Source organism: Bombus vosnesenskii, unplaced genomic scaffold (genome assembly GCF_011952255.1).
Source record: "Bombus vosnesenskii isolate JDL3184/JDL3185 unplaced genomic scaffold, Bvos_JDL3184-5_v1.1 scf7180000013288, whole genome shotgun sequence".
NCBI lineage: Eukaryota > Metazoa > Arthropoda > Insecta > Hymenoptera > Apidae > Bombus > Bombus vosnesenskii.
The window spans coordinates 139,006-165,174 of NW_022882941.1; the positions used below are offsets into that span (position 1 = coordinate 139,006).

The following is a 26,169-nucleotide window of genomic DNA, read 5'->3' on the forward strand; positions in this document are numbered from 1 at the left end:
CTCATACGTAACCTTGCAAAAACTATAGGAGTGAAATACGACACTGAAACCGACCAGCCACAGATCAGCACCCACTTAAAAACCGGTGCCGAGAACGTGACAGACGACGGAACCGACGGACCACGTTTACAAAGACCACGAATTAGTCACGTCACGATTAGACAAAGAAACGACTGCGGCAAACAACAAGGCCTCCAAGCAGGAGAGGCCATACGTACTATTGAGACACTACGGGGTCGAGACGACGTAGGTGTTGAAGATTTTATCAGTCTCCAAAGCAAGAGCCAAGTGCAAAGGCAAGTGCTAGAGACTTCCTATTAGATCTTATACTTACTGAAAAGATAACCGATAACGCGAAAAGTAATATAAGAATTAAGTATAAAGATTAACTCGTTTGAAGACTTATATTCATGTCTAAGACAATACGTATTAGTACCAACCACTAGCAATTAGTACCAACTACTGCAGGAACAAATTGAAAAATTTAAAACAAGGAACAACAGAAAGCGTACAATCTTTCAACTACAGATTTCGACGACAGCTCAATGAGTTAAATTATGCAGTTCAACACGAAAACCGCGAGCCGACTGAACGACGCGTAGCTTTGGATATTGAAGAACGCGAAGCAGTAAAGACATATTTGCTCAGTTTACGATACGAAATAGGACAGGTGTTATTAGCTAGCGATCCGAAAAACCTGAACCTCGCCCAACAATTAGCAGCCGATAAAGAACAATGGTTACGAGAAGCAAATCGTGTCTCCCACCGCCCAAAAAATCAATCTAATAACACTACGCACGTATTTAAACGAAGTGCTACCAATCTATCTAATGAAATTAAATTGTTCCAAGTGCTCACGAATCGGACACACAGCCGAGATGTGCTACTCTCGAAATTTTCCATTCGGCAACCAAGGAACGACCCCACCTCGAGTAAACCAAACAACGGAGAATCCGGGCCGGAAAATTATTATCAATCATATTGCGACGCAAAGAGATCACCGACGATCTATCATTTTCGTGATTTCTTGTGTCTCCTGCGTGACACGCGCTCCGGCAGAATATCGATAATGTTCGAACATTCGATCGATTTCACAAGCGAAAATTTATTTTTGTTTAGAGTGACTCCTTTTTGCAAACGTGCGAAAACGATTTTTAAGGTCTTGTTGTCTACATTCGATATGGTTGAAGACAAACCTGAACACATTTTTGAAAAATAATGTGATAGGCAGCTTCTGCCAAACGGTAAACATGTACCTGCCAAGGAAAGTTACGAACATACTTAGAAGTTGACTTTTCTTATCTAGCTTAATGTGGTGGTGCCCCGCATTTGCATCCAATCTAGAAAATATTTTAACACTAAACCTACTAGCGCCGGTCAAATTGACCGCTCTCGAACTTATTTGACCTAAAAATTTAACCATATTTAAACGTTATCATATCGCTTCATAATTTTTGACTTTTCCTAAAACATGTACACAATATATTTTTCGGTATTTACATTTAATTTGCTCTTTTATTTTCTAAGAAAAATTTGTATTCTGCCTTGCCTACCGCGAGCTGCCAATTTGACAGCCCGACAAAATATTTTCGTTATTCTTAAAATAAATGCAATCAATACAAAGAAAGGATATCTCAAGGTCAAATGACAAACAAAATCAATAATAACAAATAATAACAGCTGTTACATCCGTAATCTTCTCATAAAACATAACTCAGGTCTATAATAATCCTAAGGAATCACCATAAAATTTAGCATTGTTTTCAGTCCATTGTTGCAAATATTTTAAAAATCGACAAGTTTCTCAGGGTTATTGCTCATTGCAATAAAACACGGGAGAAACTTTCCCAACTCCACCCTCGAATAACCGTCGGTGGATAACGGCCAATACTCATCAATATTTTCGTGTAAACATCGCAGTCACAGACCATATTCTTACTTGTTATTGTCCTTTCGACTAGAATACATCTCAGTTTGTTAGTCAATCAGCCGACATCTAAACTTGTTATCTCTAAAACTGAGACAGAAAGCATCTCAGAGTGTTTTGTGTAAAATTGTTATAAAAGGAAAAGTAAAGCATATCAAATTTGACAATAATTTTATATTCCGTACATAGTATTCTGTGACAAATATTTATGAGGTGGTTGTTGGTGAAAGTGCCAACAATAACTACTCTCGATGTTCAACAAAAAAAGTTTATTAAACTATTAACAATCAACAATCAACAATCAACAATTAACGATCAACGATTAACAATCAAGAGTTAATAATCACGTATCTCGAATTGTGTTTGCTTCGCTATGACGCTAAACCTTTCGCACTTTGCAGCTCGAGGCAGAATCTATTGTTCGAAACCAAACGGATTCTTTTCTTTGTTGCCCTTCGATATCCCTACTACGCACGCGTTTATTAGATGTCCGCGACAGTTGCCGCGTATGCATTCTTCCGAATATTCGGCGAAAGAACCGTAGGGATATCAATGGTACATTAGGCATGTCGGCCTTACGCTTTGAAGGTATAGCGCTTTGTGTCGCGAAACCGTTGGAAAGTTCCGTGAGAAATATCAAGACTTTTAAAAAAAAATTAAAAATGAAATTATAGACATAGAAGACTGTTCAATGTGCGATGAACAAGAAACTTCAGCAACTGAAAACGGCATGGAAACACATAAAAAGCTATTTACAACCTAAACAGAGTTGAATATTATTTATAAATAAGCGTTCACGTCCAGAGCAAAAAAGAAAGAAATTGTTGACAGCAGAGAGTGAGACTGATTTAGAGAAACAATGTATCGAAACTGCGCCCGATGGGACAGTTTGGAAAGAAATAGATGCAAGTTCCAAACCTGCCAGGACATCATACATACATAATACACATTTTACTTCCTTATTGATTACCGTATAAGGAATCATATAATAAAATGTACGGAAGAAGAAGCATTTAGAGTATTTGGGACTAATAGGGAACTATAATAGATACAACAAAACTAGATGCATTCATTGCTCTGCTATATGCCCGCGATGCATATCAGGCAAAAAATTTAGATGCCTCATATTTGTGGAATAAAATTTGGAGACCTGCATTTTTTTCAAAAACAATGAGCAGGAATGACTTTGCTGAAATTATGAGGTTTATACGATTTGATAAGAAGAGCGAAAGAAGCCAACGTTTACGAGCCAATAAATTTGCAATAGTATCTACAGTACGGGGTCAATTTACAGAGAATTCACAAAATTGTTATAAACCTGGTGCATAAATTACTTTTATATAAAGAATCACGGGAAAAAACCATGCAATAAAACTATCAACAAGTTCAGATTTATTACTGCAAAAATCTTGTCAAGTAAAAAATTGTAAAGGTTACAAAATTATGAAAATTTGTTTAAGACTCGGGAAATATTTATGCGGCAAATGTACGTTTGATAATAAGATAATTTGTAAAAAATGCAGCGAAGTTGAATAAGATATATCTCTATATAAATAAAAATGTAAAAAAATTCTATTTAAGTCTATAATTGAAATTAAACAAAAATAAATTTGGACAAAATTTTATGAAAATTAATTATTCTATATATATTTAGTTATAGATTAACCATTATCTAAGTTAAATCATAAAAACTATTACTTCTTTAGTCACCGGTCATTTTGACCGCACATAGTATGAATAGGTATACACGATGTGTTGGTAGGTTTAGTGTTAATGTCATCTACCTTAGGTAACGGGTGGATCGTGTTACTATTAAGCTTTGTGTAATCGCAGGAATGAATTTCGTCGGTGCTCTTTTTACGACTGCCATCGGGTTACATCATCCGCCGGACAACTTGCCAGTTTTATCACCCTCTGCCTAATAAACTTATCTAGTGTTGAAAAATATTAAGTTGGTATGATCACTAGTTCCTACAAGATAAGTTGGTACAACTCCTAACGACGCTTCTTTGCTTAGACGTCGACCACGTGTTAATTATCTAAGTGTATCCGGTGTGTTCAGACGGTTGTACGAGGTGGTGAAATATAGAAAGTAAAATTCAATCTGTGTGAATCTATTAAATATCAACCCCAAACCTATATTTAACAACATGAATGACGACAATTGCTTAATTACGGCTATGGTAAAATCTAGATTACAGTGTTAAGGGATTTTCCCAAAGTTTCAAAGGGAAGGTGAAATACAGAACGTAAAAACTGAATCTGTGTGGATCAATTAAATATCAAACTCCCAAACCTATTTAATAACATCTAGTTCTTCTTTTAGTTTCGGAAATAACGGTATATATGGCTACTTTACTGGCATGCGGAGTGGATTAAGAAATTGATTCAATACTCTTTCTTAAATAGATTTAGTTCTTCTTTGAATTGATCAAGACCACTAAGACCTTAATCAAACTCGCGAATTATTTTTGCACTTGCTGAATCAACTGTTCAAAGATTATTTACCTCCTTTTCTAATTTCAATTTTCGCATTTTGGGTTTTTCGAGTAGATTTTGCAAGAGACAAACTTTGAATTTACCAACGACAGAATTTCTCGCAAAATTAAGGTTGGGGAAACATCAACTAATAGTTTCTTACCATTTTCCCCGTAAATAACTCTACGTCAATCTATATCTGTAAAATATCTATAAAATATCTATAAAAGAATATGCATTTTCGGCCAAATCCAATATTTCCAAGTTAATTAAAAAATCGCATTTTCCAGCTGACGCATCTCCACTTATCGATCCTAAAAACACCGCGTCGCGAACATCTTTCTCCAATCGTTGAAAGCTATTCGATTTACACACTCGATCCCAATATCCGATTTTCTTGCATTTGTGACAAGTTCGTCGAAGCGCAGGGCAGCTATTCGAATCCGAACGTCTATGAAGATCACATCGGTTGCATTGCGCACTGTTCTTTCTTTTCTGCGTACATGTCCTTTTCTTTTGCGGCTTCTTATTCTTGAAAATGCTTTAAGAAGTCTCAATTTGTTTATACACACGGTTGGTCTAGTTGTGATTTATTATCTCCTTGCATAGCAAGCGTATCGTTTTCTCCGCGATCAAATCGGGTGTTAGTTTTGAACGCTCTGACGTTTCTATATTGCTCACGCTAATGATAATACGAGCACAAATTAGATCTACTTTTAACGAGTGCCGTAATCGCACGTTTCGTCTAACGTGTCAGACGAATCAACATTTTTGTCCATCGGTATACTCTTGAGTTGAATCTTTCGAAAATTCTCTTTCGAATATTCTTGTTTTGCAAAAAGTACGTATTAAATTTGTCTTTCACTGCTTTCAGCGTCGTAATGTCGTTAATCTGAGGCAGTGGTCGATTTAAAATTTCGTTTGATTTTGCGTGATCCTGTGTTGTGATTTTCGGGGGGACTAAATAAATAGGCGGTTGCGCACGTTTAATTGTAGTAACAGACACGTGGGAACGTGTCTCTGACAATGTGATCCCTGTTCAATGTTCAACCATACTCCAGTAATACAAAGCGTGCTGCTGTAACTCTTCCTAAAGACGCGCTCGCACATTAAACGTATTTCATACAAATCTATAAACTTTATTTATTTTGTGCCGTTTTGCTTTTATTACTTAGATACTTACACTGTTCCTAAATATTAGAATATTTATGAAAAGTGAGGTAAACCTGAGAATCGTGGGAAAATTATTATCTGATTTGTGTATTTACTCATTTTATTTATTTCATTTATTTCAAGTTCCAAAAATGTATGGAAATACCGAATATTTAAGATTAAAATAAAGGAAGTATACTTCTCCTTTTTGCATTACATTTTAAATGGATTCCATGCATTGCATTCTATGGTGCTCTACGGCTACCAATCTATGATTTATTTCTTTGTTATTTGCAATTTGCTTCTGGATTTTTATATACAGAAGTAAAATTTCGTGAATTAGAGCAACTGGAAAGAATTTGTATGAAGAATTGATTACAGGACTTCATAACTGTGGTCTCAAAATGATCGTACAAATCTTTTTATCGTATACTGATTAGCTTTAAAAAGCAGGAAATTATAGAGGCAATGTTTACGCTTCTTACTCTGTTTTTAATTCTGTCCGATTAATCATTTTTTGTGGTAATGTCAGTCGATTATCACATTTTATGTAAAATTAACAGATATCACAATATTTATGATCCGTAGTGTATATATAACATATCTGTGTATGTATATACAATATACAATACAAAATGGCAAATAATTCTCGATGTCATAGTTCATCCTTTCAACGTTTAATTGTCTCTGAAAACATGTTTCGAGCATTTCGATTGACATTTCCACTGCGAGAGTGCACGACTGGCGCCTTCGTGGTGGTCAGTTTAATTTGATGTGACCAAATTTGCATTTCGGTGAAGCCGACAGTTCTCGTTTCACTGTTTAATCTTCCTGATTGCCGCTCCATAGAAACGCAGCTGTATCTCGGTTGGAAACGATAATCACCAATGATTTCAACCGTGTCGATTATTTTCGTTTGCGTATCGTACGCTCAGGAAATTTCTCTATCCCAACATCAATGACTGCCTTCGCTCAATAATTCCGATCCCTATTTCTGTTTCAACGTTATGTAAATGCGGTAAACAACTTTTCATGCGATTTCATCTGCTTGATGCAATTTTGTTTAAATTATTTGCAATATGCACTTATCTTTTCTAGTAAACAAAATTACATGTTAATCGTTTAGAAGTTCTGTCTTCTCGCTGATTTCGATGCCCTTGAAATACATTGTCAATGTAATCATTTTGAACAACTTTTTCCAGTGCAAATAATAGCCGCCCTGCTTTAATTTCCAAGATACAGTTATTCCTATTGATATTCGGACACCTAAGGGTAGCTTTTTTAAAATTGAACCAAACAATTTGAGCTTTTTTTTAAGAAATTAGAAGAAATAGTTTACTAGATGACGTATAAAAAAAATTTTTCAAGTCGCAATTGGTCGCAATTGCTAAGAACAATATCAGTCAAAAAAAGCACTTTTTATCAAATCTCTCATCAACTATTTCAAAGATCTATTTTTTCATCTGGATGTGTAATGGAAATTTAAACAACACATTTCGAAGATTTATGCCAGTTATATATACATTAAAAATTTCATCGAAATCGATTAACTTTGCTATAAGCTACAAACGGTTAAAAGTGGTAAAAATCGCAGATTTTCGCCACTTATCGAACAATCGATTTCGATAAAATTTTCAGCATATATGTATACACCTGACATAAATTTTCAAACTGTGTTTAAGTTTTCATAACAGGCCCAGATAAAGAAAGTCGTAAAACGCAATCTTAAATTTTCTCTTCGCGATTCTGATCAATTGCAACGTTTTTAAAATTTTAAGGGAATCGAAATCTGCGAGGAGGCCTAACCACTAAATAATTACCAATTGCATATAGGGTAAGATTGTGTTATATGTATAAACAATTTTTGGTGACATGATAAATAGCTCGGTGATCATAGTTTTCTATGACAATGTAATTGTTAGTCATCAAAATGTAAGAAATTTATTTAGCTATTACCGATATTCTCAGTTAATAATTATTTATCGTGATTCAGTGACATGTATATGTTATTTTATTTCTGGAAGTTATTTTATTATTTTATTGAATAATTCTTACATAGGGTGTCCGGTAAAACATGGTAAAACATAGATTGCTTGCAAAACTAATACCTATAAATAAAAAATATAAGTATAATTTTATAATTATAATTTTTCAATTACTGTCCTAGTTTTTAGGAAAAATAGATTTGAATACAAAGATATCGTTAATTCAATACAGTAAGTTTACATGGCATATTTCATATGTAATCATACTGGTAGTTTAAAGTAAAGAGAGAGAAATATTAATAAATAATATTATGAAGAGAGAGAGAGAGATTTTAGGTGACATTATTCTTTAAATGATGATATTCTTGTATACAGAATATGCCGATCAGAAAATTCTTTAAAGAGTGATAGGTGCAAATGTAAGACACTTGAGATGGGAGAATCAATTTGTTAGCCATGTATAGGTATAATATAACACTGTCCAACAAATTTCAACTTTTCTCGATGTTCCCATTGCTATTAAGTGTTTTCATAATGTTTTTTGCGCTAATTTTAAATCTACAGATCGTTTTTCTCTAGCAAATCTAGTTTCTGGAGATTTTGAAAACCATTCATAGTTTTCAGCTTTAAACAAATTTTGTGGCATAGCTGTAACAGTTGTTCAATTTCTGTTTACGTCGGAAGATTCTGTACACTTTCCTGAATACACTGCTATCGGTTTTCGATACGTTATGAATGTATGTTTAAACTATGATTAAAAGTGGAAGAATATCGATTTTGCACCAATGTTCAGATATTTTTCAATTTATCTTAAAACATAAGAGTCTAGCGTTAAGTGAAAAAATACCACACGATAAAGCAGACTTTTATCTTGAAGAAACGCTCAAGAAAAGTTGCATCACATATTTCTTCATCATATTAGAAAGCAAAATAGCTCTACAGATGCTGAAGTGCCGATAGTAGTACTCAAAGGCACAGCGGCTGCTCAACGTTCCTCTTAGTGCAATCCAGTCCTTTTGCACAACTATGTTAAGTATGCTCATCATATTCTATAATACTCAATTATTAGGGCGTTGTCAAAAAAATTCAAACTTAATTAATCCCTTGGCCATAGTAAGCAAGAAGTTCGGTCGCGCGCCGTCCCATTCATCTGTTCAGCCGTATGCCCGAACTGACGCAAAATGTACACTTATGACATGTATATTTAGGGGCTACAAAAGGAATTGTGAAATAATAAACAACGTTTGAGGACAAATAGTGTTTTAAGACGTCTAGGGCGTAATCATGATCAATTGATCAGTTAACAAAAACAATTTATTATTTCAAAGTAGATAATGAATCACTAGCAATTTGTAAATTACCACGAGTCAGACTCGTAGGTTCCGTTTATGGCACAAATTCTTTACCACGAGTCTCGCTCGTGGTTATAGGCCAAGGGGTTAAGAGGGTAAAGAATTGCTGGAAATAATTTCATATTTCAACATGACAATACCTCCGTTCACACGACCAAAGTAGCAAAAACATTTTTCGCAAATAAAGAAGTTCAAATTCTAAATTGCTCAGCAAGATCTCTGGCTCTCAACATTATCGAAAATATTTGGGGATATCTTGCGGTATATGCCAACGACCGACAATTTCTAACTATCGACGAGATAAAACAATGCATTGAACATGAATGGCACCAATAGATCCAAGAAACGATTAGGAAGTTATATAAATCTTTACCAAGGCGGATAAATAATAACAGATGCAACAAAGTACTGAAAATTAAACAAAGCTACTAAATTTTTTGTACCTTCCCTGTTTTAAAGATATGTTCTCTGATTTTCTTTCACCAATTTTCTTAAATATTTACATTTTCTGAGATAAGTTTGTATTGATGAATTATGTTAAATATCAATATTTTAGTCTAATCGACTGGACCACAAACAATAACAGTGTAAAACGATATATGTATATAGAATAAACTTTATTTATGTTATATATTAAATATAAATTGACAAAATAGTATGATGCCTTACATTTTTGTCCCTAACTTACCTACATATTTATGCAATTTAAATAATCAAAAGTTGTGAATACTATGAAAAGCAAACATGTAGTAAGAAGATGAAATATAAAAATAATGAAAGCAATAAAAATATGCGATAGAAATAACATAACGAGAAAAACTTTATTAAGCCAGTCAACAAAGAACAGGAAAGTTCAGCTATAAAAGAAGTGGAAATATTGCAAAAGGAAATGATGAAAACTGGAAGGTAGCAACAGCTCACAAAAAGCATAAAATAATACCAGGCACAAGCACTATGAAAATTTCAGATACAGAAAAGCAACAGTGGTTACAAGACATCCCACTCCAAAATTCTTTCAGTTCACTGATAGAGGATGTAACTAACAAAACTCTACCCTTAAACAACCAAAACCAAAACAACAATAACAATGCTACAGAAATCAAGGAACTGCTCAAGCAATCCATCAAAAACGCTGAAATGCTAACAAAAATGATAAGTGAGCAAAATGCAGTACTCAGACAACAAACACAACAAACACAACAAATTACAGTCATGCTACAACTACTTACAAACATGTTAAGTAAAAGATAAAAATGGACACACTGAAAATAGCAGCTTGGAACTCCAATGGTCTAAACAACAACGGGCCCTTGAAACTAAAACATTTCTGTATAACAATAATATTGATATATTACTTGTTTCAGAAACACATTTCACACCAAAAAGCTATATGAAAATACAATATTACACCATCTATGATACCAGACACCCTTAGGAAAAGCACACAGAAGGGTAGCAGTGATAATAAGAAACGATATCAAACACCACTTACATAGTCAAATTGGTCAGGAACACGTTCAAGCAACTACCGTTACAATACAAACTAACAGCAATTACTTCCAGATGTCAGCAGTATATGCACCACCGCAACACAAAATGACATTATAAAAATGGGAACAGTATTTTTAATCCTTAGGTGACAAATATATCACAGCAGAAGACTTCAATGCAAAGCACACGTTATGGGGCTCAAGAATTAACACACCTCGAGGTAGAACACTAGCAAGATATATTAGAACTAGTAATCTCTGCATATTATCCACAAGTAGGCCAATATACTGGCCAACAGATCTAAACAAAATACCTGACTTGCTTTATTTTGCAGTTATAAAAGGACTAAACGCAAACACATTAAAAACAACGCCCAGTCTTCAGCTTAGCTCCGATCATACACAGGTAATAATAGAATACACAACCAAACCAATACTTTATAGCAAATCAGAGTCGCTTTGCAATAAAACCACCAAATGATAAACATTTAAAGAACTAATCGAGAGCAAAATCAACTGCAATATTCCACTAAACACCCGAACACATCAAACAGGCAGTAACAATACTGACAGAAATTATACAAAAAGCAGTATGGGCAACTACTAATTATGAACCAAACAACAGGCAAACAAAAATAATTCCAACAGACATCCTTGACAAGATCAGATAAAAAAGGGAAGCGAAAGCAAAATAGCAAAAACATAGGACACGTGAAAACAAAAAACATCTAAATAAACTCGCAAAGGAAATAAAGAGTAAAATAAAAGATCATAATTATAACGAATTCTCAAAATACATAGAAACACTCTTTGCGAATGAAAATGCCAACTACTCTCTATGGAAAGCCACAAACAAAATAAAGAAGCCAATAAAACTGATCCCAGCAATCAGAAAAACAGACAACACATGTGCCAGAAGCAACAAAGAGCGAGCTGATGAATTTTCCAACCACCTTTGTAACACATTTACTCCATATAATGTTAACAACATTAACTCCAAATGTCATTCAGACATAGATGTATAAAATACTAGTACCTCAACTGACAAGCACTACTCCATACCTAATACAGCAGCACAAGAAATTAGAATCATAATCAAGAAAACAAAAAACAATAAAGCACCAGAAATTAACCTAATCGATGATAAAATCTTAAAAAACCTTCCCCCAAAAGCAATACGATTAATGACAATAATATCCAATGCAATTTTAAGAATTCAATACTTCCCTAATTTATGAAAACTAGCACAGATCATAATGTTACCTAAGCCAAGCAAAGACCAGGCCACATCAAATTACATCTTACAGGCCAATATCATTACTTCCTGTGTTTTCAAAAATACTAGAAAAAATAATTTACGCCCGCTTAAAACCAATAATAGAGAAGGAAAAATTATTACCAGATCACCAATTTGGATTCAGAAACAAACACTCCACGATAGAGCAAATGCATAGACTCACAAATGAAATAATACTAGCATTAGAAAACAAACAATACTGCACAGCCCTCTTTATGGACATCGAGAAAGCATTTGACAAAATAAACCACAAAAGCCTACTTCAATCAATCAGAAAACAATACCCGGAGCAGATACACCATTTAATAAAATCTTACTTAAGCAGCAGAACCTTCGTAGTAAAAATTAAGGACACATACTCTGAAGTTAAAGACATCAAAGCAGGGGTTCCGCAAGGAAGCATCTTAGGACCAATACTATACATACTATACACGGCCAACATACCAACATTTACCAACAGCAAAATACTGACATTCGCGGACGACACAGCTGTACTACTCAGGCACACTAATCCAGAAACACCAGTCACATTACTACAAGAACATATCACACAAATATAAAAGTGACTGCAAGGTAAACAAATAAAAGCAAACCTCAATAAATGCAACCATATTTACACTATGAAAACAGAAACTATCAAATATCTAATTGGCACCACTTAACACAAACAAAGTACGTTAAATACCTAAGACTCCACTTAGACACACAACTTATATGGAAGCAATATACTAAATCACTTATAGACAAAATACAGGTAAAAACAAGATGGATGTATTGGCTAACTAGTCAAAACTATAAACTCAGCATGGAAAATAAACTAAATATTTACAAAACGATAATAAAACCAATTTGTGCATACGGAATACCACTATGGGGGACAGCAGCAATGAGTCACATAAATAAATTAGAGTCATTACAACCGAAGATACTCAAAACAATAGACAACATTCCATGGTATGTTAGAGACAAGGATATACGCAAAGATCTAAAAATATCAATGATCAAAAAAGAAATCGGTAGATACGCAGAAAAATACAAGGAAAGAATGACAACACATCCAAACCAGCTGGCTGCTGAAGCAAACAAAACTCATATAAAAAGAAGACTAAAAAGGAAACATGCCATTGACCTCACTGAAGAAATAAAATAGACAAACTCAAAGATGATATCCTGCTGGAGGTAGTCATCCACGTGTTATTTAGTAATAAAGTTAAAAAAATTTACCAAATGTCCAGCTGGATAAATTGTAAAGTACAAATTAAATAAATAAAAAAAACGTGTTGCTTCATTCAAGCAAACATGAAAATAACATGGTGATAAGCGTGGATTGTAAGATAAGTTTCCCCATTATTGCTACTGAACTTTGGGCAATAGAATTTGTCCACAAGGATCATACAACAACACGTATCTCAAACTTGAACGCATTTGTTATTTAATGCTTCGTGTCTAACGTATAACATCAGATAGATCAAGTTAGCACGTACTACTACCAATAACAATATTGCATCTATGCAATCATCTAGTAACAATTAAATGTCTTTGTTGGGTCTCACACACATCAGGTAACGTATAACAAAATGTGTTAACGTTTGTCCTTTGTTTAGGCTGAATCACTTACAAATAATTATATAAACTATATTTACCATGGAAACGTCAAGCACGTGCACGAATACCGATGGCCATCTTGCAACTACCGATGACGTCACGCGCAGGCTTTCGCCAGGCACCGCTGTGCTACCCAATGTTACTATGCAGAAGCCAATAGTCTTTTTTAGAAATTAAAGGAAGAAGTAAGTTATTTATTGACTGACCTACGTATAATATCAACGACATTATTAACAGCGATCGAATAGGAAAAGTCAAATTATAAAGGATCTTTATCTTAATCTCTGAAGTAAGGGTGTCAAACTTTTAAAAGTTCGCACGATACAAGGATTGGCGCACTAGCTCTCCATTCTATGTAGCTCTACATAATTGTGTCGGGCAAAAGATGAGCTACTCAAGAAGTTATTGGAGTCGCTTTCGCAGGAGAATCGGGCTGGATCGATGGAGCACGATTAAGTATCCTCGAGAGGAAAGTGTGTAAAGGAATGATTCCCCTTTGACCTACATACACATACGCGCTACTGGGAGGAGGAATCCTGGACCGTTTCCGATTGAGTTAACCTATGCGTATACATCGAAAAACTTAATTCCATTCCTTCCGACCAAGCTTATACTTTCTCGTTGCAGCAGCAGTTTTAAGCTCACCAGGGGAAACCAGCATAGTTTTTACGAGCGTAGTTTATGGAACCACGCCAGCTGGGATTGCGATAAACCCGTTGCAGTTACGAAACGTATATGCGCACATGAATTCCAGCTTGCCAGAAAAATGGAGGTACGCACAAATATGAATAAAACGTATTTGTCTTTATAGAAGGTATTTCTGCAATCGTAATGCCACGATATGATCAGGATGAAGGTTATTTGTCGTGAAAAAATAGATCATAAGTGAAAAATAAAATTTTAGCGTATAACGCTTTGTTTTGAGAAAATGGTTTTAAATATTCATTTGATATACTACCTGTGAAAGCCGATTTAACAGACCTCTGTTTTTGTTCGTGTATGCATAATGGCTCACGAAAATATTTGGACACTTGCAGAAACCTTTTTGCAATATACAGGGTGTTTTATAATAAGTGATCAGTATTTAAAAGACAAATTTAGTATCCGAAAACAATAAAAACAGTTTAGATCAACATATATTCTGTTTTATCTCGTTTACGAGATGTAGCGAATTCTGTGTTCTACCATCTCGTCTCTGACTATTTTCATAAAGGATGCTGAAAATGAATTAGATTTTTTCTTGCGGAATTACTTGAAATTTATTGTATACAAGACTCCTACCGATTATCGGAATACTTAGTCAGAAAATTGAATGAAAATTACTGAAAATTCTCAACGCGAGAATTGATTGTAACTTTAATAAATAAAATAAAAAAAAAAAGAAAATTGAATAAACGTTTTTAACAAGTTCAAGAAATATGAAAAAGTATTGAAAGAGTCATTACATCGATGGCAGGATGTCTCCATGTATGTGTCGAAATACAAGAAAGTCATTTGGAGCAACTCGTGTGAAGGTAATCAGACACGAAATAATAGGCTATAGAAGCCGTTAAACCCCCTAAACGAGATCAAATAGCATATATGTCGGTATCAACCTTTTTTTTTTTTTTTTTGGAGTTAAATTCGTTCCTTAAATATTTTCTGCTTATCATGAAACAACCAGTATAATATACGATATACAGAGTGCACCGAAAATCGTGATAAAGGTCGAACTGGAGTGATTCGCCATGTAAAACGAGATTAAAAATGTTGTAGCGGCACTTGTCACGTAAACTTGAGGGTTGGATGATAAAATAAAATAGCTGAGTCGTAACACAACTATCAATTTTGTTTTTATTAAACTTTATTATGAATTCAGCAATCACAATGGAATACACACTGAATTAACACACATAAATCACAATTCACTCCAACAACTTTATGTAAAACCTAGTTACACTGACACGTTAAGTACGCGACTGATCTAAGGGTAGAAACTCGGTAAAAAGATAGCTTCTGAGGAAAGCTAGGGTGGGTGTGTCTACGGACACGGGACTATCGGATTTGTTGATGACAATTTTGGTTAGGGAAGTGAGGGCAGTAGACACCGCTTCCGATTGGATAATAAGAGGGTTGGTGGTCCAGGAAGGGTTTTAGGCGCCCTCGAGAGAAAGTTGCTAACGGAAGATACCGAACTTTCCAACCAACTTTCTGGTGTTGACCCGTAGTAAACAATAAATGTAAAAGGAAATCTGAAACAAAAGATACTTGCATGGTCTGAAGGGCCTTAACTATGAAAATGCCAAGACCCATGGTGGGTCCCTAAGACTATTGAGGATACGCGCCAAGGATGTGCAGACATCTGGCTGCCATCTTGCCCGCGGTGTGTGGCCTGGTCTCTGATGTGGATTAACGATACACACCCAACAGCAAGGAACTTTCTAATGGTTTCGTCGGTACATAGTATACCACCGTTGATAGACTGTTTACGAGAGACTGACGAAACGTAAGTGCCGACAGGTCTAATGACTCATAGATATCCCTACGGTTTTTCCACCAAATCTTCTGAAGAAGGCGTACGTGACCACGGTCGCGGACGTCTAACGAACGCGTGCGTAGTGGGGATATTGAGAGGTGATAAAAAGAAATGAAGACTTCTCAGAGATCAGTTGTGAACAAGAAACGTGTTTTGTTTTTGACAAAACCTAGTATTTGAAAACTGAGGCAGGTAAAATTTTAGACATCTGGATTCAAATACGTTCATCTCCACACACATTCGTATGTCCTTTTAAATAGTTTTCTGTATATTAATATTGAATAACAAAACTACTTGTTTCAGCCAACGCTCAAACCGCGTTGAAAGCACTCGTTCTCGTTGGCAAAATGGGAAAACACAGTTCCACCATACCACCAAAACAATCAACACCGCAGGGGCGACAGACCTCATCGTACAACCCAGGAGGCCCAGCGCCACCAGCATCGCCAAGGGGGGACCGAGCACCGGACGGACGCCCCACCAGATACACCGCAGAGGAGCGTACGAACGCCCCATCCACTACAAGGGAAAACAAACCACCGCCTATCAACATAACGCTACAAAACCCAAAGGACACGATAACGCTTATAGAGAAAGTAGCGGACATCAAACAGTTCCACATTAAAAGAATACACTCAGGTAAACATGCACTCTACCTCCAAAACCTACCTGATTTCCACAAAGCAAAACAAATACTCCTCTCAGCTAATATAACCTTTTACACGTACACACCCAAAACAGAGAAACACCATACATACTTGTTAAAAGGTTTAGACAATAGTTACACTGAAACAGAAATACTCACAGACCTACAAGCTTTACAAATAGACAACGTCCAATTTACAAAAGTCTCACGATTTACGACAAAAAGATCAAGGGAGAACAATATATTGCTCCCAATTTACATAATACAATTATCCCCCGACAGCAATATAAGTAACCTGTTAAAAATTAACCATTTTAACTACTTCAGGATAAAATGGGAAAAAATAATAAAAAAAAATGATAACATAACTCAATGCCACAAATGCCAGCGACTATATCACGCAGCACAAAACTGTAACCTAAACTACCGCTGTGTTAAATGCATTGAGCCCCATGGTCCAGGCGACTGCAAAATAAAAAAAGAAAACGCAGTAACCATAGACAAAATATTCTGCGTTAACTGCCAAAACTACGGACACACCGCGTCATACAAAGGTTGCCCCAAACTCGTAGAGCTTCGTAAAAAGATGGCCGATAAAATCAAAAAAGACAAAGAAACAAAGATAAAACGAATTGCCCAAATAAGCCGTGAATACGTCCCAGAACTAAAGTCCTCTGGCGTAGTGAAACAACAAACAAAATTAAATCAAATAATAGAAAACACATCACAATTAACAAACTTAGATCCGTGCTCTTGCCAAAGCTCAATTACAATCGATAACTCCCCCCATCTAAACATTATAAACGTTATTGAAGACTTTAAAAAAGGTATTCTCCAAGCGTTAAAAGAACAACAAATGCAATTAAATAAAATAACAAATACACTATCAATGCACGAAGAAAGGTTCGACCATCTTCAGCACATTCAATAGTACAGATGACGAATAACCAAAATCCACTAAACCAACAATTACAGCAAAAAACACATAAATTTAACCTAAAGCATCTGAAAATAAATGCAATAAATGCTAACTCTTTAATTTCAAACCAAAAAAGATACAGTATACTAACCCTAATAAATAAAGAAACCCCCGATATGGTACTCATCTCAGAAGCAAAACTAAACAAAAGACACAATGTACACTTCAAAAACTACATCATGATAAGACACGACAGACCGAACGCCAGCCAAGGAGGAGGAACAGCGATCCTTATAAAAAACCCTATAAAATACAAAACAATTCTAATTGACAAAATAACAAGTTTCAAAACCTTAGAAACAACGATCATAAAAATAAAAATAAGCAATAAGGAAAATTTGTTCATCACTGCAGCCTACGCAACCTACGGAAACCAGAAAGAATTTAACTACGAATTCAATAATCTTTTCGAACTCTTACAGCTCAACAAACCGGAAAACTACTATATAATAGCAGGAGACCTTAACGCAAAACATACAAGCTGGAAAAACGAAATAAACAACACGAGAGGCAACTTCATTAGAAACTAGCTAGACAATAAATGCATCCATTACAAAACAAACTTATACAGTTCCGAGCTACCCAAAAGAAGGCTCATACCTGGACATATGCCTAGCAGATGCGCGACTAAAATTTCAAAACCTACGTCCAAATAACACTCTCAAAACCTTAGCCTATGACAGTGACCATAACGCCCTAGTATTTCACGTAAACAAAAATACATCTGACTTCCTAACACTCGAAACTCAGACCGAGACACCCAGGTACAATTACAAAAAGACAGACTGGAAAAAGTTCCAAAACATACTCGAACAAAACTGCGACCTAAAGATCTACAACAACGTCAACCTAACAAATAGACAAATCGACTCATTCATAGACGAAATAGAAAAACATACACAAATCGCTCTCCAAAAATCCGTGCCAAACATAAAACAAAAAAATTCATGCGAGCCCTATATCAACAATAAAATAAAAGATCTACATCGAGATAAAAGCTACATACTCTCCAAAATAAACAATATAAAATTTAACTATTCTTACGACAAAAGAGAAGAATTAGAACTCCTAAAGTACCTACTATACAAAATAAAAGCACAACTGAAACAAGAATTCGCAAACTCTGTAAACCATTACTGGACAAACAAAATAAAAAACATCTCCAAAAACGACTCAGCCAATATGTTCCCACAAATAAATCAAATCTTTAGACCAAATGAACAAAACCCCATCCCACCTCTCAAATCGCCCCCAGAAAATGCCTCCCTCATTCAAGAAGCAGATATAACGATACACAACACCATCAAAGACACCGAGGGTAACTTCATAATATCTAAAACAACAGAAAAACTAGACATTATCGGCACCCACTTTTCCAAAATACACACACAAAACGAACACATGGGCCGAGAACAACTAAACAGAATTATCATCGCCGAAACAAACAAACTCAAAAATGAAATGGAACAAGACAAGACGCTAAACAAAACAGTCCGCACATTCTCAAACGAAAACACCGCAGACAACCCCAAACAACCAGATCCAGAAATAAACTACTTCACAAATTACAATCAACTAAACACAATCTTCTCCAAACTAAACAACAAAAAATCCTTCGGCTTCGACGGCATCCCAAACATTTTACTCAAGCGCCTACCGAACAAAATAAAATAGTACTACACAGTACTCTTCCACAATGCTCTAAACAACACATATTTCCCCAGAAAATGGAAAAAAGCCAAATTGATAGCTATAACAAAAAAAGATAAAGACGGCTCATCACCCGCAAACCTACGACCCATAAGTCTTCTCCCCAACATAAGCAAAGAATTTGAAATAATCATAAACAACCCCCTAACCTCCTTCTGCACAAAAAATGATATGATCTCAGAAAATCAATTTGGCTTCCGGCACAAACACTCCACAATTCACGCAATAAACAAACTTACGTCGGACATCTGCTGGGCCCTAAACGCAAAACAACGAGTAGCCGCCTGCTTAATAGACCTCGAAAAAGCTTTCGACACAGTCTGAATCCCAGGTCTCATATACAAATTGATCAAGATAAACCTTCCCAAACACCTAATTAAAATAGCCTGGGACATGATCACAAGCAGAACATTCGTAATGACGGAAGGTTCAAACACATCAAGCAAAGAATTCTCCATAACAAACGGTCTGCAACAAGGTACAGTAAATTCCCCGCTACTTTTCAGTATTTACAACAGTGACTTACTAAATCTCTTTAATCTCAATACATCCACTTACAAACGCTCCATAGCCTTCGCAGATGACTTAATCATCTACGTAACAGGCCGCAAAACCAAAACAATAAAAACGGAACTCCAAGAACTTTTTGAGAAAATTAACAATTACTACCACACATGGAAACTAAAAATCAACACAAGCAAATGTGAAAATACTGTTTAGACCAAAGTCAAGTGAAATCGGCCCAATAGAAAGAGAATACTGCAAAAAATTCCAACTAAGAGAAAAAGCAAACAAAGGGGCACAGTCTATATTTACTCCTAGATATTTTACGCAGTTTTTGTGTGGTATCCCCACACAAAACATTTTGTGGGGATACCACACAAAAACTGCGTAAAATATCTAGGAGTAAATATAGACTACAAACTAAACTTCAAGCAGCACACCGAAACCCAACTTGCTAAGGCCAATAAAGCATTCTGGAGAATAAAAAGACTATTCTACTCCAAACATCTCGACAGCAAAGTAAAAATACTATGCTACAAAGCACTAATCAGACCGATCATTACCTACGGCTGCCCACTCTGGTACAACATATCAGCCTCCCAGATGGAAAAAATCCGCATATTCGAAAGAAACTGCATCAGGGTTTGCCTGAGTACATACAGACCCGAACACAGCGGATTCAAAAAATATGTAAAAAACAAAAAAATCTACGACCTAACCAACATTCACCGCATAGACCGTCATATCCTAAAGTTAATAAGAAACCATTTCGCGCAAGCGGCAAAGATAAAAGAAAATAGTTTAATCTTCAGTTGCTTATTTCCAAACGACGCATATTACAAAAACACTCTGACAACAGGCTACATCCCCCCAGAAGCTTTCCTATACCTTGACGAAAAAAACTACCTCCAGGACCAAAATAATATTCCAATAATCTATCACATAAAAAGAAAAATAGGGATCAAAACTATACTTTATGAAGAAAACCTAAATGGACAGACCGCAGACATTAGGTGGAGATACAACATGGCACTCCCTCTGGAAGACACTAAAGACAAACATCGAAAAAACGCAAAAAAATATTGGTGGATACTGAATCCATAATAAAATAATAGAGAAAATTCCATTAAACCGATAGATAAAACTCAATTCTGCCCCCGTACAACACAGGTGCAAACATTGTAATTATTGTAATTCTCTTTCTTTTAAAAGAAACCTATTTAACATCCCCCTCTCCCTCCCCCTCATCCCGCCCCTCTCCAAAATTTCACGGCACCCAAAAATATACTACCGAAGCGTCCTGTTTTGCGACCAAGTTTTCAGGACAGTAAAAACAAATAAAAACAAATCACATAGAAGCTCCGCTCCTCCAACGGCTTAAACCAAAAAATTATATTAAACATGAAGAATGTAAAGCGCTGACACATATTATAGCATGGCTACGTCGTACCGTTGCGTATCGGTACCTTTGCCTAAAACATCATTACATAAATTCACCGTTTATTGTGAATACCAAAATGTATTTAAAATTGTATCTTGGGTTTAATAAACATCTTAAAAAAAAAAAAGCTCTCGTTCTCGTCCGATCACGAAAGATAAGCAGCGCCGGGCACGGATAGGTACTTGGATGGGTGATCGCCTGGGAACTCCGTGTGGTGTTGGCTTTTTTTATTTACCCAATCTCTTTTACTTTCCTTAATAATCAACTTTTAATAATCTATAACCTAAGCATGGAGAAAAAGAAATGTTTTGGTATTACACGACTATTACCACACATTATATCATTCTGATTTTTGCATACACATATGTTTCTTTAAATATTCTATTTTTTTGGACATCAAAAACAAATAAGAAAACTAGCTATTTCAGCCAACGATTATACCGCTATAAACATAAACATTTCGCTTAAATCGTAGTGCTCAAGGCAGTGAATCGAAACCTCCCACAAACAGAGCAATCTAGAGAAAAGTACTACTGCAAAAATCGGCCAAAAACTTTCTTAGCAACACAAGGCTCCCAAAAGACGCGGAAACTCAACCCTCCGCCAAACCTGGTGGAACAGGAACGAAAGAGCAGAAAGCGTTCCAGGAAGAAGAAAGCAAAGAAGAGAGCACAACAGGAGACGCGAACAAAAAGAAACGAATTCATGAATTCGGCAGAAAGCTCCCTATTATCAGCAATACCAACGAAGAATAGATTCCACGTATTACAATCACAAGAATTCAGCATATCTTAGACATAGTAACACCCTCAAATAAAAACAATAAAAGAATCCACAAGACCAAACTCTACTTTAGAACTGATAAGGAAAAAGAGCAAAAACATAGAAATTAAACCAAATGGACATATGGTCCCTCAGAACGGGAAATCTCAAGTTTGAAAGAGAGTAAAGAATGGACCGAGAGGTATACCATCATCAACGAAACCTTCAATGTCCCAGGTGCAACCCAACGAAATGGACAACGCAGGGGGCCAATCTCCAGCGATAACGCTACCGAGAAGCCAGACACAACCCGGACAGGCCACTAGCTTCTACAAAGAAGAACGCTGACACCACAGCCCCCACAAATAAAGACAAACCGCCTCCCACCAATACACATCACCCACCAAGACACGAAGGAGACAGTGGAACTCATTGAAGAGACTCTAAATACAAAGTTATTCCACATTAAACGAATACACGCAGACAAACATGTGCTATTCCTACGAAGTATATCAGACTTTAACAAAGCGAAAGAAATCCTAATTGCAGTTAAAACAGCATTTTACGTATATACACCCAAATCGGAGAAGCACCACACGGTCTCACTAAAGGTTTTAAACAATAACTTCTCCGAGACAGAGATAGTAGCAGAGTTGCAAGCACTACAGATATCGGACGTCCAATTGACAAAAGATTGGCGCTTCTCAACAAAAAGATCAATAGAGAGCAATGTATTGCTCCCAATTTACATAATCGAAGTATCCCCACAAAGCAATTTTATATTAGTAACCTATTCTAAAAATGAACCGTCTAAATGACTTTGGGGTAAAATGGGAAAAAGTCAGAAAAAATGCAATTTTTTCCGCGACGCAATGTCACAAATGTAAACTGCATGGAGCCGCACGGACCAAGCGAATGCAAAATCAAAAAGGTAGACGCGGTAAACAAAAACAAAGTGCACTGCATGAATTGTAAAAACTACGGATATCCTGCTTTGTATAAAGGATACCCAAAACTCGTTGAACTTTGCAAAAAAAACTTTGCGAAAATATCAACAAATGCAAAGAATCAAAAACAAACGCATTGCTCAAATAAGTCGCAAATTCATCCCGTAGTTCTCAGACATCCTAAGACAAGGAATAAGCCGAAACAAAGTCTCCGAAAACCGACCAGATCAAACTATACTGTTTAGACGTAAATTAATTCAGCTCGGCGCACTAGAAAGAGAACGCGGCGAAAGATTTCAATTAAGAGAAAAAGCAAATGAAGGGGATTTCATTTCCCACAAAAATTGTGTAAAATACTTAGGCGTAAATATACACGACAAACTAAATTTCAAACAGCACATCGAAATTCAACTTACCAGAGCAAGCAAAGCGTTCTGAAAAGCAAAAAGATTATTCTATTCCAAACATCTGAACAACAGAGTAAAAGTCCTCTGTTACCAAGCACTAGTTAGACCGAATAACCTACGGCTGTTCAATATATATGTCGGAGATGAAAGGACACCGGAGTCTTCCCTTTGGAACTTTGGGAAAATCCCTTAACACTGTAATTTAGATTCTACCATAGCCGTAATTAAGCAATTGTCGTCATTCAATCCGATTGTATTTGTTCGAGATTTGTGATAATGAGCTTGGGCTCGAGGCGACAACCAATCGCCTGTCACGTAAACTTGAAGATTGGATGATAAAATAAAACAGCTGAGTTGTAACACAACTATTAATTTTGTTTTAATTATACTTTGTTATGAATTCAGCAATCACAATGGAATACACACTGAATTAACACACATAAATCACAATTCACTACAACCACGTTATGTAAAACCTAGTTACACTGATACGTTAAGTACGCAACTGATTTAAGGGTAGAAACTCGGTAAAAAGATATGTTGACTAATCTAAGGATACAGAATAAGTGAAGTTTTACTGACGATACTGTGTCTGAGGAAAGCTAGGGTGAGTGTGTCTAAGGACACGGGACTATCGGATTTGTTGATGACAATTTTGGTTAGGGAAGTGAGGGCAGTAGACACCGCTTCCGATTGGATAATAAGAAGGTTGGTGGACCAGGAAGGGTTTTAGCCGCCCTCGTGAGAAAGTTGCTAACGGAACATACCAGACGTGAGGGAAACTAACTTTCCGTGTTAACCCGTAGTAAACAATAAACGTAAAAGGAAACCTAGGACAAGAGATACTCGCTTGGTCTGAAGGACCTTAACTATGAAAATTCCAAGACCCCTGGTGAGTACTTAAGACTATTGAGGGTACGGGCCAAGGATGTGCAGACATCTGGGCGCCATCCTGCCCGCGATGTGTGACATAGTCTCTGATGTGAATTGACGTTACATCCCTCCTCCTTAGATTGATTTTCCTCCAAAATCTTAGTGTTTCTTCAAGATTGTTTTATGGACGCTAATTGGTTAAAAGTGTACTTTTCTTCTTTGTCTTGATCCTTTATGAAAAAAAAAATTTTTTTATCGGGTTCTTGAAAAAATTCATCGCGATATACACGCATACATACACATACAAATTCCGTTCTCTCTGGTATGTACAACTAGAGAATACATAACACAGCTACTACATATATGCGTACAAGTAACCGATTTTACAGGAAATGTACAGGAGGTGAACGGTGGTATTTCACGCTTACGTTCCTTTTAGGGCTTAAGTGAACATGACGCCTGGTTCTATACTCGTTGGAATGTGTCTTTTCAATTCATTACTGAATTGTCAGTTCGCTGTGGAGTGCCGAAGCGTGCAGACGTGTCTCTAGCGCCCAGCGTAGTCCGAAAACAACACGTGTCGCCCAACCGTCGAAAGAGAACACAGCCCGCCGAAATTCACGACTACCCCAGCCCCCTCAACCAACCAAACACCCAGTCCTACCAAATTCATCTCCACCTCAACCTCCTATGCCCAAGCAGTACAAGGCATCCAAAATAACCCGAACAGCCAAAGGAATCTTCCCCAAAACAGTGTCCCCAACCCACCTAACACAGACAACTCCTCAAGGCTTGAAAAGCTAATAGAGAAACAATCAGAGCAAATAAATCACTTGCTATCGCTACTAACACTCATCGTGGAAAAATTAGCACGCCCCGACTCAAAATAAAACCAAGGCGCATAGCACTCTGAAACGCCAACGGTCTAGCGCAACACAAACTTGAACTAGAACTCTTCTTAAAACACCAGCAAATCGACGTAATGCTCGTATCGGAAACCCACTTCACCGACAAGAGCTACCTGAAAATAAATGGTTACAAATTCTACCATACCCAACACCCCAGCGGAAAGGCCCACGGTGGCACCGGAATAATAATCAAAGTATTAAGCACTACGAACTTCCATCGTTCCAGAAAGACTACCTCCAAGCAACAAACGTAGCAATAGAAGACTGTCATGGCTCAATCACCACCTCAGCAGTATACTGCCCTCCCAGACACTCCATCGCCAAAGAAGACTTTGATAACTTCCTGGACACCCTGGGCAATAGATTCATAGTTGGAGGAGACTATAACGCCAAGCACATCCAATGGGGCAGCAGACTGGTTACAGCAAGAGGCAAAAACCTCTTAAACAGCGTAACAAACAACAACCTCAACTACCTCACCACATACGAACCCACATACTGGCCCACTGACACCAACAAAATACCCGACCTTCTCGACTTCTTCATAACTAAAAATATCCCATCAAGACACGTCCAGATCGTCTCCTCGGCTGATCTCTCCTCTGATCATTCTCCCGTGATAGCAACAGTCAGTTCAACAATCATCGAGAATACACCTAATGGCTCCATTCACAACCAACACACCAACTGGCAGCTCTTCAGAGAAGTCTTTACACACTCAACCTCAGCCTTCACCCCAGTAAAAACAAAGGAAGATATCGAAGCAGCCACGGAATACTTAAACACGAGCATAATAAACGCAATCCGCCTCTCCACACCGACAAAGCCATCTAACAGCAAACAAGAATATCCCCATTACATACTAAAAAAAATAGCAGAAAAACGAAGACTAAGAAGAGTATGGCAGACCCATAGATCACCGGAGGACAAACGCAAACTTAACAGCGCAACTAGAAAGCTATCCAGAACCTTAAGAAACTATAAAAACGACTGTTTCCATAAATACCTCGCCAGCTTATCCTCCACAGCCGACGCCAACTACTCACTATGGAAGGCCTCCAGGAAACTCACACGCCCCCCACAAATAATCCCACCTATCCGCCGTCCGCAAGGTGGATGGGCGCGAAGCCCTATAGAAAAAGCCGACCTGTTTGCTAAACACTTGTCAAAAGTATTCAAACCCCATTCCCC

The 26,169-nt window shown here is 36.6% G+C and overlaps 1 protein-coding gene across 1 annotated transcript; it reads left to right on the plus strand.

The window, feature by feature from the left end:
• The first annotated feature begins 17,383 nt into the window (after positions 1–17,383).
• On the plus strand, positions 17,384–19,100 carry LOC117232433. The gene is made up of 2 exons (XM_033491786.1): positions 17,384–17,936; positions 17,998–19,100. The coding sequence occupies exons 1-2, from the start codon at positions 17,384–17,386 to the stop codon at positions 19,098–19,100; spliced, it is 1,656 nt and encodes a 551-aa protein (XP_033347677.1).
• The last annotated feature ends 7,069 nt before the right edge of the window (positions 19,101–26,169 follow it).